This window comes from Stegodyphus dumicola, chromosome X1, assembly GCF_044657685.1.
Source record: "Stegodyphus dumicola isolate Sdum_Otavi_A_Nest chromosome X1, ASM4465768v1".
Classification (NCBI taxonomy): Eukaryota; Metazoa; Arthropoda; class Arachnida; order Araneae; family Eresidae; genus Stegodyphus; species Stegodyphus dumicola.
In genome coordinates this window covers 98346764-98363454 of record NC_140780.1, presented here as the reverse complement: position 1 = coordinate 98363454, position 16691 = coordinate 98346764, and the positions used below count along the sequence as shown (strand labels likewise).

Here is a 16691-nt window from a genome sequence, read left to right as displayed (position 1 = left end):
CTAGCATATGAGTTGATTTCAAATTGTGTAAGTTTAGATAGTTCTAGATTTCTTAAGAAGCCATTGAAATACTAATTTTTTTTTTTAATATATATATATATCCTATGGTTTTAACAATTTGGAAATTGCCCATGACGAAAAGTCTCCAATAAAATTTTTTCAAAGAAAAGGCATCATTCATTAAAAAAATTATGTTTGAACAACCAACGAGATGAAATTGTGCTTTACCGTTAACTTGGTAGTGAAATAGAGATGCAGGAATCCATTCAGTTATGTTTGCCTTCTTTTATATAAATTATAATAATGATCTGAAATAGTTATTTATTCTTATGCTTCCATTCAGTTATGTTTAGCCTTTCTTATATAAATTATAATAATAAAAATTATTATATGAAATTAACCTTTCATCTAAATTAAAACAATAACATCTTAAATAGTTATTTACTATTATACTTCCCGTCTTGCTTTAGGGTTGCCACAATTATATCAACAATAATTTGGCGATTTTTACGTTCCTCAAAACGGAATAGTACCTTTTAATTTTGTTGTAAATTAATCAGGTATTTGGGAAGAAATAAAATGTTTTTCGAACTCACTTCTGGTAACCATAGAAATGACAAGACGTGTGCTTATCAACCAATGTCAATCACATGATATTATTTTATCCCATCATCCTCTTGTTCTTTAGTGTTTATTAAGTTTCGGTATGTGCTGGGGTTAACACTAATGTATCTATCGCTTATATAATTTTAGTTGCAGTTCAATAAATATGTTATTAGTATTTAAATTTGCATCGTATTATTAATGGATATGTCCCTCGTATCATCAATAATAATTTCAGAGATTTAACCGCGCTGCTGAGTGCACAAAAGGTAAGTTGAATATGCTATCTTTATTCTTCACATGTGTCATGTGAAAATGTACTACTAGCCTGCAACTTAGAATATTTTTCTTGCTAGGAAAAGGGAAATTCGTTGCTGCTTCTTTTCAAAATGCAAGTCACTAGTGTTCTTGTAGGCTATGTAGTGATATTTTGTCATGTGTTTCATTTCAAACAAGTGGGCTTGTTGCATGGAAATGTAGTTTTCTATATATTTAACAGGAATACTAGTTTTTTGTTTTTGTATAAATTCATTCTTAAATATATCCTTCCTAACCACTAAGCACTCATAAGTTCTCCTGGTTTTGTTTTCTCCATCTCCAGTTTCTCTTACAAAGTTATCGCTGAAGGCATCTCTCTTGAGGTATATAGCTGTATTGTGCTTTGTTATGAATAGTTAACCATTTACTAGCTCTCGCATATTTTGCCATAATCAGTTAACCAACCCTCTAAAAATGTAAAATTTTTCTTCAAAGTTACTGTCGGTTCAACATTAAACTTTGCTTTAGTTTAAATATCAAACTGGTTTGTTCCCTTTATGCATGAAACTGGCATAAAAGGTAAAAGTAGTGTTGGTATGAACTTGAAAAGCTTCAAAATGGCATGTATGACGGAAATCATCAATAAAGAATGTTACTTTGAAAAAATTTATAAGCAGAGAAAAGCAGATTTAGCTCTAAATAGAAACGTTATGTAGGAGTTGCATACATTAGATTTAGTCAACCGAGTTTCCACAAGAAATACCAATTTATAAGCTAATCATATGCAAGAGCATGAATAATTATACATCATATTCATGTAAGAGTTAAGCCCAGTGATATGTCAAGGACTGAGCGAATATTGAAAAGCATGTATTTTGATCTATATGTGTGCTTAGTTAACAGAGTCAAGTGCAAATATAAGAAATTGTGTATTATTTAAACTTAGCTTCAAGTTTTAGGTATTGTGCTGCATTTGAAAAGTTCCAAAACCATGACTAAAAGTCAGTTTTTGTCAAAAATTAACAGTATATGCTTAAAAAAAGTTTTTGTAAGTACAGTCAAATACCTAAAATCCGCCGACCTGAAATTCGCATTTCCTCCCAAAATATAAACATTCACTTTATAGGTTCCGGAAACTGCAACATGGAGTACGAAATATCGAAGAAAAAATACTTACCAAATAATAATGAGTTATAACGGAAATATCAAATTACTGACATCATGATAAAAGTTTTTTTCTCTCCAATCTGCATCGAGTTAAAAAAAGGAGACGATTCACTCAACTCTTCTTTCAAGTTCACGATTCACATTCTTGTATTTTCTGAGCTTTGTTATTTCACGAGATTGCTTAGTGCTGCTTTTTTTTTTTTTTTTTTTTGTTTTTTTTTGTTTATCCGGATATTTTGTGGATAAATTATGAATAAATTTCAGCACTTTTAATACATTGACAAGTAAGAAAAGCACTCATGGTTTTACTGCTTGCAATGTTGAAAAACGTAAACATGTTGCATTGACGGTAATGCAAAAAGTGGAAATTCTGCAAAAGATGGAGGCAGGTGCTATTCCTCGGTTTTTAGCAGAATCGTATGGAATAGCGACACGGACTGTGTATGATATACGGAAAAATAACGAAAAGCTGTTGAAATTTTACAGCAAATGTGATTCTAACACCAGATTCCGAAACCGGAAATCTTTGCATGAGGCGAAATCGGCAAACCTTGATGCTGTTTTGTACAAGTAATTCCGGCAGAGGCGGAGTAATGGTGTAATTTCAGGACCGCTCCTGAGTGAAAAGGGGAAGCAGATTCATGCCGATTTAAAAAAGAGGAGCCATGCTGATTTAAAAATAGAGAAGCCTAATGTAAATGAATAATATAATATACTCAAGTTATATATGTAATAATAATTTAATGCAAATAATAAATTATTGTATATAATAATTAACTTAAATGCGTTTAATACGCCTTATTTATTTCACACTTTTAGTCTAAATATGATTTATCTTTTCTGTCCTGAAATCTGCAAAATCCTCAAATCCGCACAGCCTCTGGTCCCAGGCTTTGCTGATTTCTGAACTTCTACTGTATAATTATGTTGCTACTATTGTTTTTTTCCAGAACATACATATGTTATAATTTGAATAGTGCCTTGAACCACTGCGAATACTATTGAAGGATAATGAGCTTGATAATTTTCAGCTCTATAGAGAAGAAGTTGACAAAATATTACAACTAACTTGAAATGTGCAGTTCCGAGGTGATTTTGAACAATATAACTGTCATTTGGTTGCTTAGGGTCCAGAGAAATGATTTATGTATGAAGAGAAACCAACCAGTACATATGACATTTGATGCATTTGATGACAAATAAAGCATTTTTTTCCCTTAATTTGTCTAAGATATATATATATATATAATATTCTAAATATTGGAATACTGTGGTATAATAACTTCGCTATCAATATTTACTGCAAAATTGAGGCACTGAAATTTTTGAACATTTGAATAGAAATATTAAGAAACTAGGGATAAATACAGGCAAGAACTAAAAGTGTAAGAAAATTTGTGTGTTTAAAAGAAGCAGTTGATAAGGTATAAGAGCTGGTTACAAAACTTTGTAGTTTTTTTAAATGGCTGTTGCTTGGACAACAGTAGTAAATAATTATGTGATTGAAGATGCTTGATGTAACGCCATTTCAGTAACTGTGGAGTAGTGGATTGTACATCAGCATGACTTTGTAAATTCAGATGCTTTTGAAGATGAATGAGTCTGTAATAGTTTTAAAATTGCTTACACAGCAAGACTTCCCATTAAAATCAAATAAATGTTCCTTGGTTATGTCATCAGTGAGGTGATGACTTTCCATGCTCCTCTCATTCACCTGGCATTTTGAGTTTGCTGTTACATATTGTGTCTCAAGAGAAAGTGTCATTAAACCACAAATACCTGAGGAAATGAAATCTTGTATTCAGTCAGAAATTGTAGCACCATCTTAAAATATATAATGGACTGCACAATGAAGAAATTCCAAAGTCCCAAGAATGTATGCAAAAAAAGGAAAGAATTTAAGTTGACATTAATTTCTAAGACTAAATAGAAGTGAGAAGAGTACAAAAGGCATACATTGTTCCGTAGATCTGCTGAATACAGTCTGTGAATATGCAAAAATTGTCTCCATAGTATTTATTCAATTTTTATTTTTCAGAATTCATATATTTTCATATTTAAATTAAATTTCTTATTCTTTACACTTTTTTCTTTCTTTTTTTTAGCATCTTCAGAATGTTAAGCCATCTGGTAATATTGATATGACTGTAAATATTTTGACCATGGGTTATTGGCCAACGTATCAACCGATGGAAGTACTAATGTCATTAGATATGGTTCATTATCAAGAAATATTTAAAAAATTTTACTTAGGAAAACACAGTGGTAGAAAATTACAGTGGCAACCAAATCTAGGTCATTGTGTACTAAAAGCTGAATTTCCTGCAGTAAGTATTTAAATTTTTGTTATGGGAATGGTAATTAAACCTTTTTCTTCTGATGTTACTTCGATTAGAACTGTTTATTAGAATTTCTTAATTATCAACTGTTTATTAGAATATATTAATCTTTATTCATCTTTTACTAATCATAGAAAACTTATGAGCTGCATTAGGAAATAACAAATTTAAAGACCGGTATCAACTGTAAAATTAGTAAAATCCTCTTTTAGACTGGAATTAATTGAAAGAAGTTATACCTTTCAAAAATGTGATGCAGGTTTTACTGCCTCGTCACAAACCAATATGCAAATTATGCTTTATTAAAAACTTAATGATGGCCATAGATTTTAAGCTTAAAATAATAAAATAAAATAATAATTTTAAGCTTTAAGGGTAGTGATTCTCAACCTTTACGAAGCTGCTGCACCCTCAGGAGTGAAAAATTATTTTTCAGTGCTTTCTCTTTGTGAAAATCCTGTAATTTAGGTATCTGAATTATAAAAGGCAAAAATTCTAAGTAACTTTTTTCAATAGATTTACGCACCTACTGAGAAAATGTGTATAAACTGAAACAGGAAAAGTTAGAAATGAGATAGATTTCATTGCAAATAATTTTAAACGCTAATCAATCTTCCTTCCTTTTTTTTTTTTTTTTTTTTTTTTTTTTTAAAATTAATGAAATACACACCTACTGAGAAAATGTGTATAAACTGAAACAGCAAAAGTTAGAAATGAGATAGATTTCATTGCAAATAATTTTAAACGCTAATCAGTATTCCTTTTTTTAAAATTAATGAAATGAAATGGGTAGTTAATGTGAAGAAATATGCACATGAGCAAGAAAAATCCTGTGGTGTAATGGCATCGTAACTTTGAAAGTATGTTTCATAATGATGGCTGGAAGGTCCGCATATTCCCCCATTTGCTTCATATTCTGATATATTAAAAAAATGTAGAAAATCGCCAGTTAGTATTTTTTTTTTTTTTTTTTAATTCTTTTTTTGAAAATGGGCAAAGAGATTGTTCCTATAAAACCTATGAAAATTTCAAAACTGTATCTGATAAATTTTTAGATGTTGGCATTTAAAAAAAAGAGAAAATATAGTGTTTTTGAAAGTTCTCCAGAATTTCAGAAATAAAGTTATACAGTTAATTTAAAAGACATTTTTTCTCTGCTGTATCTGATGGTGCAAAAAGTAAACTTCTTATATTTTTAGTTTTTGCTCATTAAATGAAGATATATGCAGAAAAATCACTTAAACATTAAATTTTAAAAAATATATAGGAGATTTTGAAAAAAAATTGCTTCACCACATTGTATTGTCATCTACAAATAGTGAAGTACAAATTTTTAACCAGAGTAAAAACACCATGAGTGAACTTAATAAAAGCTTATAAAAAGGGGTGTGATAAAAGGGTATTTCTTATTTTGAAGTTAAAAATGACTAACTGTAGGCAAAAAAAGTAGCATTTATAAGGTAATAAAATTGAAGATATTTGTTAGTGATAGTTTTGCTGGTTTGGGTTAATAAGGCCTTTTGCATTTGAAGCAAATAATTAACTTTTGAATCCATTTAGTATTCCTGTTCTATAGATTGCAGAAACAGAAATTCTCATTATTTTTTTTAGAAGTTTTTTCCCCTCAAATTTATTATGTTATAGATTTGCCCATTTACAAAGTGCACATTTTTACAAAGAGCCTTTGTCATTGTAATAGCATTTGCATTTACAAATGTTTTGATTAAGTAAACTTTTTTGCAGTCTAAGCAAATTTGTTCAAGTCCCATAATTGTTGAGAATTCCCCCTAAACTGTCAGTCAAAATGTTTTCATTTTCAACAACTCTTGTCACTGTCTTCATAATCAGCAGTGAAATTTGAAACCTTACTACAGATTTCTGCACCTGTTCATTGATTGATGATTTGGGGTATTCTCATCACAATAGAAAACTTCTGTTACATTATCTTCATTTATTGTCACTTCTCCATATTTTTTTCACAAATTTCATTAAATAGAAAACTTTGCCTTTTACTTGATATCTGAAAATCTTTAAATTTGTGGCTATCTTCTTCTTCATCATCATCATCACCACCACAAAATATGAATGGTCATAAATTTTACCAAGCAACTTTTTAAATATGTGTGAGCACATACTGCCGTGACTTCGCAATGCTTCACACAGCAGATTTTATGTTAAATTTTTTTTTTTAATTTTATTGCCACTGTTCAGAAATGTTAGCATAGATATTAAAAAGACTATTCTATATATGCATTTCAGCATAGTGTGCATAGTGCTCTAATATGCACAGTACTCTGGAAGAGGGATGTACAATTTGGAGGAAAGAATAAGACAGATGTTATCCTTTCCTAAAACTTTAACTTTAGTATGAGGCAAATAGTTGTCTTTAATCAGAGCAATTTTTGCATCTTCCAGCAAATTAACCAAATTTTTGCAAAGCCTTGGTAGGAAATTATTTTCAAACCAAAATTTCATTAATATTTGTTTACCCATGCTCTTTGACAGGAAAGTCTTAATTTCTTTAAATGTCTGATGTTGCGTATTCTTCCAATTATGAAAATTATCCATTTGTGCATTTCTGCAGCATTTGCACATGCCAAAGTCATTAGTCTCGCTTTGGAATCTTTGACACCAGGTTGACATCTTTTCTACAGATATCACCAAGATACTTCAGGTACATATTGGCAGAAAAGAATTATAAATTTGTTCTAACTATAATTGTTTGCTGTTAATGAATTTGATGAATACATCTGCTTCATTACGAGCTGAAGCTTTTCCATCAGAAAGTTTTAAGTGCCTTACACCATGAATGCCAATTTTTAGATTTACATGACTGACCTGTTGAATATGTTCGCTCAGTTTTTAAGTCTATTTCTTATGAAATATTTCGGCTTGAGAGATTAGCATTTGACCTGTCAAGGGCCTGTCTTCGTTGCAACATGGTCTCACTCATTCAGTCATCACTTTTAACATAACAAATTATTTTTCTGTTAGTAATTGCAAGTCAGGTGTCAAAATCCAGAAAATGTTTTTTTCTTTCATGGCTTACTCATTGGAATATTTTGAGATGAATATGCTTTCCTCCCCAGCAAATCCTTTGTTTGATTGACATATTGATCTGCAAAGTGAAATATATTTCACCTTGCAGATCTTGCCATAGCTCCAGAATTAGAAAACTCTTTTTGATATAATTAAAAATTCAAACATTGATTTTTATAAAAGAGCTGTAATAATAATAGCCTGCAGAAGAATAATCAGCTAGATAGAGAATTAAGGAAGAGTACAGTTTGCTACGTTAACTAAACCTATGTAAGTAAACTAAATCCGATTCTTACTCCCTTCCTGCTACCATATTGACAAAAGAAAACCAGTATGCACAACATCCCACTCCAAACAATATGTCTTGGGACTTATTGTTCAGTCAGTCATAAAATTGCTAATTGCCCTCCACACACACACAAAACCAAACTATGGTCATGGTTAACATTGTAATTGACCATAATGTGATTTCCTATCTAGCTGGTGTATGACATGTGGTGATTTCAATTAGTCAGCAGAAAAATAGCTTTCACTTGCTGTTCTTGAGTATATTCTCCACTTCTAAACTTTGTAAGAGAGGAAATTCTCAAACGAAAAATTTGCTAGTTGTCTAGATATTGAATGTCTGGATTTTGGACTTTGTACTATATTGAACTTTCTGAAAATGTGGTGTGTTGATAATATTTATGTCTATTAGAAACAGTTCTTCGAACATGCAAGTAAGCTAAGGAGTAATATACAAGCTAGCTGAATTGTAAAGCATAATAACAAGATAGTAATTTGTGAAACTTGTATGCAAAAATTTAACTTTATACACATGTGTATACCCATGCACACACATAAAAATTTTGCAGATTAATTAAATGTCATATATAGATAAAGAATATGCGGAAAAGTGTACACTGCGCAAAAAAAAAAAATTGGGACAGTTCTATATCTCCTGTTCTACTGGGCTGATTTACAAAATTCAAATTGCATTTTTCATGTCTTGAAAGCGCAACTTAGGATATATATTAGATTTATATATAGCATTGTTCTAGCATAGGTATTTGGACACAAAATCGGTCCATATATGAAATAACATACCAATTGTTTTCCGTATTTCGATTTTATGACTCAAATTATGCCTAGATAATTAAATTTTGTAAAATTCGGTGCTAAATTTACGGAGAAATTCAAAAATTTATCTTGCTGCAATTTTTTTCAGTTAGCGACTCAGCAAATAACACTTAGCGAACTTCTTAATAAAATGGCAACGAATTTTCGTTTCCCTTCCATTACGCCGGAGCGAAAAAAAAGGCACCTCATTACTACCTTTTTACATTGTGTATAAGTGGGGGGAAAAGTCACATTGTTTCTACTTCCAAATAATTTTAGCAAAATGTTTAAACCGTATCGATGTTTTATCGCTTTCAAAAAATACGCAAAGTTTCAAAACGCTCCAATATATGAATTCATGTATATCTTCAGAAATTTTGAATAAAAAACTAATTTTTTGCAGGTATGCTTAGAAATGCATCTACTTAAAGATGATGGTAAAATCTTATAGATTTTAATTTAAAAATTTTTTGGAAAAATTTATTAGAGTTATTTTAAAATACAAATTTTAAAAATAAATCGTAAAAAATATGGGTGAAATTTATGTGAAATGAACCTAAGTTTTGAAATGTGAAAAAAAGAATCAAATAAGTTTAATAAAAAAAAGAGAGATATATAAATATATACCAAACTCAACATTGAGGAGCTAAAATTTTACAAAACGTGTTAGTTTGGCATAATTTGAGTCGTAGAATTGAAATATGGAAAAAAATTGGTATGTTATTTCAGAAAAAGTTCGATTTTGTGTCAGAATACCTGTATTAGAACAATGCTATATATAAATCTAATACATAGCCTAAGTTGCACTTTCAAGACATGAAAAACGCCTGTTGAACTTTGTCAATTGGCCCAGTAGAACAGGAGATAGAGAACTGTCCACCCCCCTCTTCTTTTTTTTTTTTTTTTTTTTTTTTTTGCACAGTGTACATTTATGCACTGGATGTTATAAAAAGGTGACCATAGGCTTTATTTCTTTAACACATCCACTACCATTCATAAGTTATCTCATAAGCTGAGGTAGGTCTCATAGATTGCTCTGCAGCAAGCATGTTAATTATTGTTTTTAAGTATGGGCTTTAAGATTCTTAAAATAAGGAAAATAATTAACAGAAAATGCTTCACCTTTGTAGGTTTTTAAGAATCTAAAATTGAAATTTAATATTTTATGAACTCTACATAGAAAAAAATCTCTGTGAATAAAATATCCTTCTTTATATTTTTGAATATTATGTTTTGGATTCTGATATTAAATATCTATTGTACTTTTAAGTGTTAAATCATGGAATACTGAAGGACTGGGAAAAAGTATGTTTTTATTAAACTGTCAATAAATTTTATCGTGCAATGTGTTTATTCATTTGTATTACTTCTTAAAGCTGGGCATTTTAAACAAATTTGTTGCTGGTAAGAGACATTCATTACTGTGTTATGATGTGTACAATTATCAGTAATGTGCAGTTTTTCCATTAAAAAAAAAGGTACCATTTCTGTACCTAGAAATGCAGAAATTATGCAGTAATTATAAGATGGTCTGATAAATTTTATTAACGTTTAATGATCTGAGGTTAAAATTATTGCATTGCAGTGTGTAGCTTTTTTAAAAAAATCAGTATTAAAAAATGTAAATGCACTTAGAAACCAAACTTTAAATCTATAATTTTTCCTCCCACAGGGAAATAAAGAGTTGCAAGTTTCATTATTTCAAGCATTAGTTCTACTGTTGTTTAATGAAAATCATAGTTATTCATATGAAGAAATAAAACAGTCAGTTGGAATCGGTAAGCTATTTGTCCATTTTATATTTTTAATGCTGTATCTGCTATTTAATAGGTGTTATTCAATTTTTAGTTTTTTAAGTTTAGAAAGTAAGAATTCTTGTGTGTTATCTACAATATATATATATATATATATATATCATATAATCTCTGTAAATCTAAGGTACAACAGATTTACTAACCTGTATGCCAGGGCTCGTACGGTCCTTAAAAGTCCTTAGATTTTTTTGGAATCGATTTTTGGTCCTTAAAAGTCCTTAATTTTGGCCAAAATCAGCAGAAGGTCCTTAATTTTAATCATCTGAAATTTCTGTCTCTTTTTACAATTGCCATTTTGAGTGTGAATTATCATTTTGGAGGAATATTTTTGGCGATTCACTGGCATATATGGTTATCTTTAAAATGGGTTTAAGGGTTATAATTTGTTTCTATTTCTAATATAATAGATGGGATACTCGAATTTCTAAGCAAGAAGTGAGGTATAAGCATTTCGAAATTCATTTTTTCTAATAAAAAGAGCTCTTAAACAACTTTTCGCTTTTGGAGATGTGAATTATTTTATTAAACAGTTCTAAATTTGATGACTTATCAACATTTTGGCAATTTTAAGATCAGTTTCTATAGAAAATTTTTAATTCCGAGATCTGAGAATTTTTGGACGATTTTTTTTAAAACATTTTAACATTGATAAATTTCATTAAAATAATGGTAATATATTGAAATTATATTTAAAAAATAACATTAAAATAAAACATTTTTAATTTTCGCTGTCATATTATAAAATTTCATTGGGGCAACTTATTATACAATATTTTGACTCTGAAAAATAAAGAAGGTATAATGCTATAAAGCACAATTTACAAAATGGCTCTTAGCAAAAGCAAAATTAACTATGTAATTAGTTAAAAATATGTTCTTTTTAATTTTTTCATAGTAAAAGTTTTTCCCATGTAATTGTCTCGAATATATGTATCAGTTTTCTCTATAAAATTAATTTTACGCTTTTTCCCTCCCTCCCTCCCCCCCCCCTTTTTTTTTTTTTTTCCAAAATATTTCTAGCTTTTTGCTGTTACTGAATTGGTAGGGATAATTTTTCTTTAGTATTTTAGACATTGCAGCTTGGAAAGTTTAGAAGAATTTGAAGGCAAGATTTATAGACCCACGATTCTAGAAGATTCGAGAAATATGTGACAAAATGAAAAATGTCTCCATGGTATCAACACGTAATGGATGTATTTTACTGAAAGTTTGCGATGAATTTCTTACTTTTTGGAGAACGTTTACAAGAACAATGAAAACATAATGTTTGAATGTTTTACTCCTGATACTAGAATAATTTTCTTAACATGTTTATCTTCCCTTTATTTTCTCTACTTTTCTCTAGACACAAGCATGGAAAATATCAAAAATGCTTCTAATCTTGTCACATGGGCAGGCATTATAGAAAGGAATTTTTTTATGAATAAAGAAATTGAAAACTTACAATTTAAAAGATTCATCTAATATGTTTTAATGCATCATACACAGAGCTGGCACTAGGCGTTTTCCTACCTGATGCAATCTCTGTGGAGCCTAAATTCTGCTTCCAATGCCTGCTCTAAATTCTAAAAGTTTTGCCATTTCTAGATTTTGTTGTTCAGTGTGTCACTAAATTCCAAAAATTCTGCCGCAACGGCTCTGTAACCGGCCTGTATCATATATATTTCTTCTAAATGTTCATATTACTAAATAAATAAAATTAATTATTTTCTATACATTCTAAAAGGAAAAGGAAACGTGTTGAAGAAAGAAAATTATTCTTCAAAGAAAATGTGCCGTTATTATGTAAATTATCCAATTGTTTATGATTTCAGCTTTTACTATAATTTCCCATTTCTGTTTCCTCATATGATAGGGATACTGAGCCAGATTAAATTAAAATTGTATAATCTTTGACCAATGGCGTAGCTAGGGTGGGGCAAGGGGGGACATCTGTCCCCGGGCGCAGCATCCAAGGGGCGCCAAACTGATGCTACGAAATTTTTTAATGAAATTTTTTCCATTCTTGGCACACAGAAAGGGGCACAAATTCTTCAGATATCCCCGGGCGCTGGGAACTCTAGCTATGCCCCTGAATTTGACTGTTCTTGTTTAATTACGTCGCCGTGAGCTGTAAATGATTTTGTTAGCATCAGAACATGCCTTTGTATTCTAAGTTCTTTTTATATAAAAGGCTTATTTAAACCTTTGTCTGATATTTTAGTATTTTCAGACATAGTGATAGTTTGCTTCACATCAGTTGGGGGGGGTTTCGACTATTTAACTTTTACCAGATCAAGTAAACCCTCATAGGTACATTGTGGAGAGGTTGACAAGGTAGGTTGATGCAGAAACTAGCAAGAGCAATGGTTTGCATTTTGAGACGAATCTCTAATTGTTAGAAAAGATGCTTAGAGAAGGAAATGGATATAAACTAGTCAAAATGTTTGGGAAGGCTTCAAATTAAAATGACGGATAAATATTTTGTTGAGTGTTGTTACAAAACATAAATGTTTTGTAGCTTTTAATGTGTAATTATCCTAATATCGTTTAAGAATCAATGTTATAAATTACATGTATTTGAAACTGTGAAATTTGATTAGATTTTGATTTTAATAGGGCTTTTTTAACAAATTTATGTTAAAAAATAAAATTTAATTGTGGCCATGTAAATCTATAATGACTAAGGTTATCTAATTATCTAATTTAATTATTTCTAACTAACTGCTTACCCTTAAAAATTATCTCTATGTATTAAAGCAAGTTATTGCCTTTCATTAATACTCATTGTGGTCAAAAGATAAAACACAAAAACGTAAAAATTCAAATAAAACTTATTCTTTGCATCTAGTGAGACTTAAAATAATACAAAACAACTTATCACCTCTGGTGCTTTAATGGCTTATTGGAGCCTTAATGTATATTAACTGGGTTACAACCCCTGAAACTCTACACAAAGCTACGACACTAACTGCATCAAACGGAGCCCAACTAACTTTCAACACTTGTGAACCTACATCAGGCCTTTCAGGTTTGTTCTAATGAGCAGGTCTCTCTCACTCTAGACAAGCAGCAGCAGTAACATCATTTAGTCTTTTGTTCTGAATCATGCGGATTATGATCTTACTTCTCATTTTAACCTATGCCATTTCACATAAAATCTACCTGCTATTTACTGAACCTCTAGACTGACCAAGTACGTGACAAAATGAGACATTTAAAAAAATCAACATAAAGCTAACTGTGAGTAAAACGTAAATGTCACTTATCTTCTTTTAAATATGTCCATCTGTTGTAAGTGTAAAATATTTAATGCTTCTTGATAAGTTGCATAGAGTTTATTTTATTCTCAAACTTATTAATAATTATGTTAATTAATTCATATTTAGTAATAATGCAGGCTACTTAGAGATCTATTTTATTTTTAGGATGGTATTACAAAAGTGAAATTCAGGTGTAGATAATACTTTTAATTGAATTTTTTCAGTTCCCATTTGCTCATAGGTCCTTAATTTTTTTCATTAATGGTTCTTAAAAGTACTTAATTTTCGTGTGCAAAAATGTGTACGAACCCTGTATGCTCTTCCCAAATTCCATAAAAGGCCATTAAAATTCAGATTCATTGCAAATGGCACCAGTAATTTCAAAAAAAAAATCTAGACTATTTTTTACTTCAACGTTAAAAGGATCGTAAATTAATCTTTAATGCTTGTAACACTGAACATAATTATTGCTGGATCATCAATAATAACACTCCTATCATTAATATCGTTCAGTCTAACTGCTATGACTTTTATACCTCACTTCCATTAGAAGAAATCTATACTAGCCGCCTTGATTTGCCTAAAGTATTTCCTGCTATGCTCACAGTTGTAGTTTAATAGATGAAAAACCATCCTTAAATGCACTATTTTTAATAACAACATTAATTTTCAAATTCAGCTTTTTAGCAAGTCAGAGGTATCCCAGTGGGAGCGCACGCGAGTACATCTGTTTGTAGTGTCTTTTTATTCATTAAAGAATTTACCTTCCAAAAAAATTTACAACAATACGATTTAATATACTATTCCCATACTTACAGATATGTAGATGATCTTAGTACCTTTAATAATTTTATCAAGATTGAAAATTCAGAAAATAATCTAGAGTGCTTTACTCATAATAAAACTAATACTTCACAAAATGTAGTCAACTGTCTAGATCAGACATTGCCAAACTGTGCCTCTCCAACATCTGAACTGCAGTTCGCGAGCTATTTGTGATCCTTTGCCATCCGTAATGCAACTTGTTTTGAATTAACATAGTTTAATTTTTGAATACAAATGGAATTTTAAATAGAAATAATGCAGTACTATGTTTCTTTATTAACTGCTAATTTAATTTCTGATATTATGTATGTAAAAATTTAATAGATTTTCAAACTGTCCACTGCTGGATTATCATCGGAGTAACGAATACGTAAAATCACAAATAATTCCACTTCTTCCCAATAACTGGATGTTACTTTTTGAACAGGTAATGTTCATTGGAATATACTAATACAAAGTTAAACTAAAGCACAGTGCTAATATTTTTATTTAATTACACTCCCTAATATTTTTCTCTCAAATTAATTTTACTTCAGGCAGTATCTGCTTACATTTCTGTGTGATCCCATTGTTCACAACAGATGTGATCCACCTGGAAGATTTTCTGTTCATTGTAGGGTACTACTTTTAGTCAGTCCTTGAATGGTGTGAGTAGCTGCTGAAGAAACCTGCTATGCAGAATAGATAGTAAATAGGTGATAAAATAACTTGCAAATGAGGGCTTCTACTAGATGCTCGAAAGCACGACTTAGGATATGTATTAGATTTATGTATAGCATTGTTCTAATATAGGTATTTTGACACAAAATCGAATTTTTCTGAAATTACATGCCAATTTTTTTCCCATATTTCGATTCTATAACTTAAATTATGCCAAACTGCCAAGTTTTGTAAAAATCGTACAAGCAGTTTTTAAAAAATTAGCCCCTCAAAATGTTTGCTCCTCAGTGTTAATTGAATTTGATATATATTAATTAATATCTCTTCTTTCTTTATTAAACTTACTTGATTTCTTCTTCCAGGTTTCAAAATTTAGGCTATATATAAAAAAAATTGCACATTTTTTTATGATTTATTTTTTAAATTTGTATTTTTAAATATTTTTTACAAATTTTTCAAAAAACATTTTGTATTACAACCTATAAAACTTTTAGCATCATATTAAAGAATATGTATTTCTAGACACACCTACAAAAAATGGGAGTGTTTTGAAATTATAACGCCAAACGATAATGCGCACTTTGGTAAAATATTTTAAAGTATGAACGATGACCTTTTTTTCCGCTCGTCTACAATGGAAAAAAAAAAGGAAAATAGGTTGCTATAAATTAAGAAGTTCAGCAAGTTAATTATTCTTGGCGAAAACTGGGAAAAAATATGGCAATATAAATTTTTGAATTTCTCCATAAATTTCACACCAAATTTTACAAAAATTAGTATATAAGCATAATTTGAGTTGTAGAATCGAAATATGGGGAAAATTTGGCATGTCATTTCAGAAAAAGTCCATTTTTTTGTCAAAATACCCCTATGTTAGAATGGTGCTATACAGGGTATGATTCAAAAGTTTCAAGACTTACCTCAGAACTAGAAATTTATTGGACTACAGCAGACTAAAATTCTTCAAAATATGATCCTTCAGCATCAACACAGTTGCCAGTGTGTCTTCCACTGTTCGTAGCCCTTCTGGAAGGCCTCGGGCATCATGCTGTCAAGGGCCCTCACCAAAGCCTGCTGAATGGTGTTGATGGAGTTGAATCGCTTCCTTTTTAGGCCTGTCTTGATTCAAAGAAAGAGGGAAAAGTCACTTGGAGCCAGCTGCGGCAGTGTTGTCACGTTGAACTTGACAAAAATTTCGGCGGGCGCGTTGTCGTGGTGGAGAAGCCAATCGTCCTTGATCGCTGGGCAGATGTGGCAGACTCGATCCCTTATGCGGCAGAGCACTCCAACGTAAAAGTCACCTGTGACAGTTTGTCCACGAGCAACAAACTCCTTGTGAATCACTCCTTTACTATCAAAAAAAATCAGCATGCACTTCACACGTGACTTGCTCATGTGAGCTTTCTTGGGCTTTGACGAGGAAGCAGTGTTCCATTCTGAGCTTTGACGCTTCAACTCAGGATCGTACTCGTAGACCCAGGTCTCATCACCAGTAACCACTTTCTCCAGAAGGTTCGGATCAACATTCAACCGTTGGAGCATTTCCAGGCAAACAGTCATGTGCCGTTTCTTCTGATCCACCGACAACACTTTTGGCACCAGTTTGGCATACTCTTTTTGCATCATCAAATTCTATGTTACAATCC

At 30.7% G+C, this 16691-nt stretch overlaps 1 protein-coding gene across 2 annotated transcripts in view; it reads left to right on the top strand.

The window, feature by feature from the left end:
- LOC118181390 (cullin-4A-like) overlaps positions 1-16691 on the top strand; it is a 201322-nt gene that overhangs the window by 171460 nt on the left and 13171 nt on the right. For both annotated transcript variants that reach the window (XM_085807730.1, XM_085807729.1), the window contains 2 exons: positions 4134-4355; positions 10177-10282. In XM_085807730.1, the coding sequence (XP_085663856.1) occupies positions 4134-4355; positions 10177-10282 (328 nt within the window). The remainder of the gene's footprint in view (positions 1-4133; positions 4356-10176; positions 10283-16691) is intronic.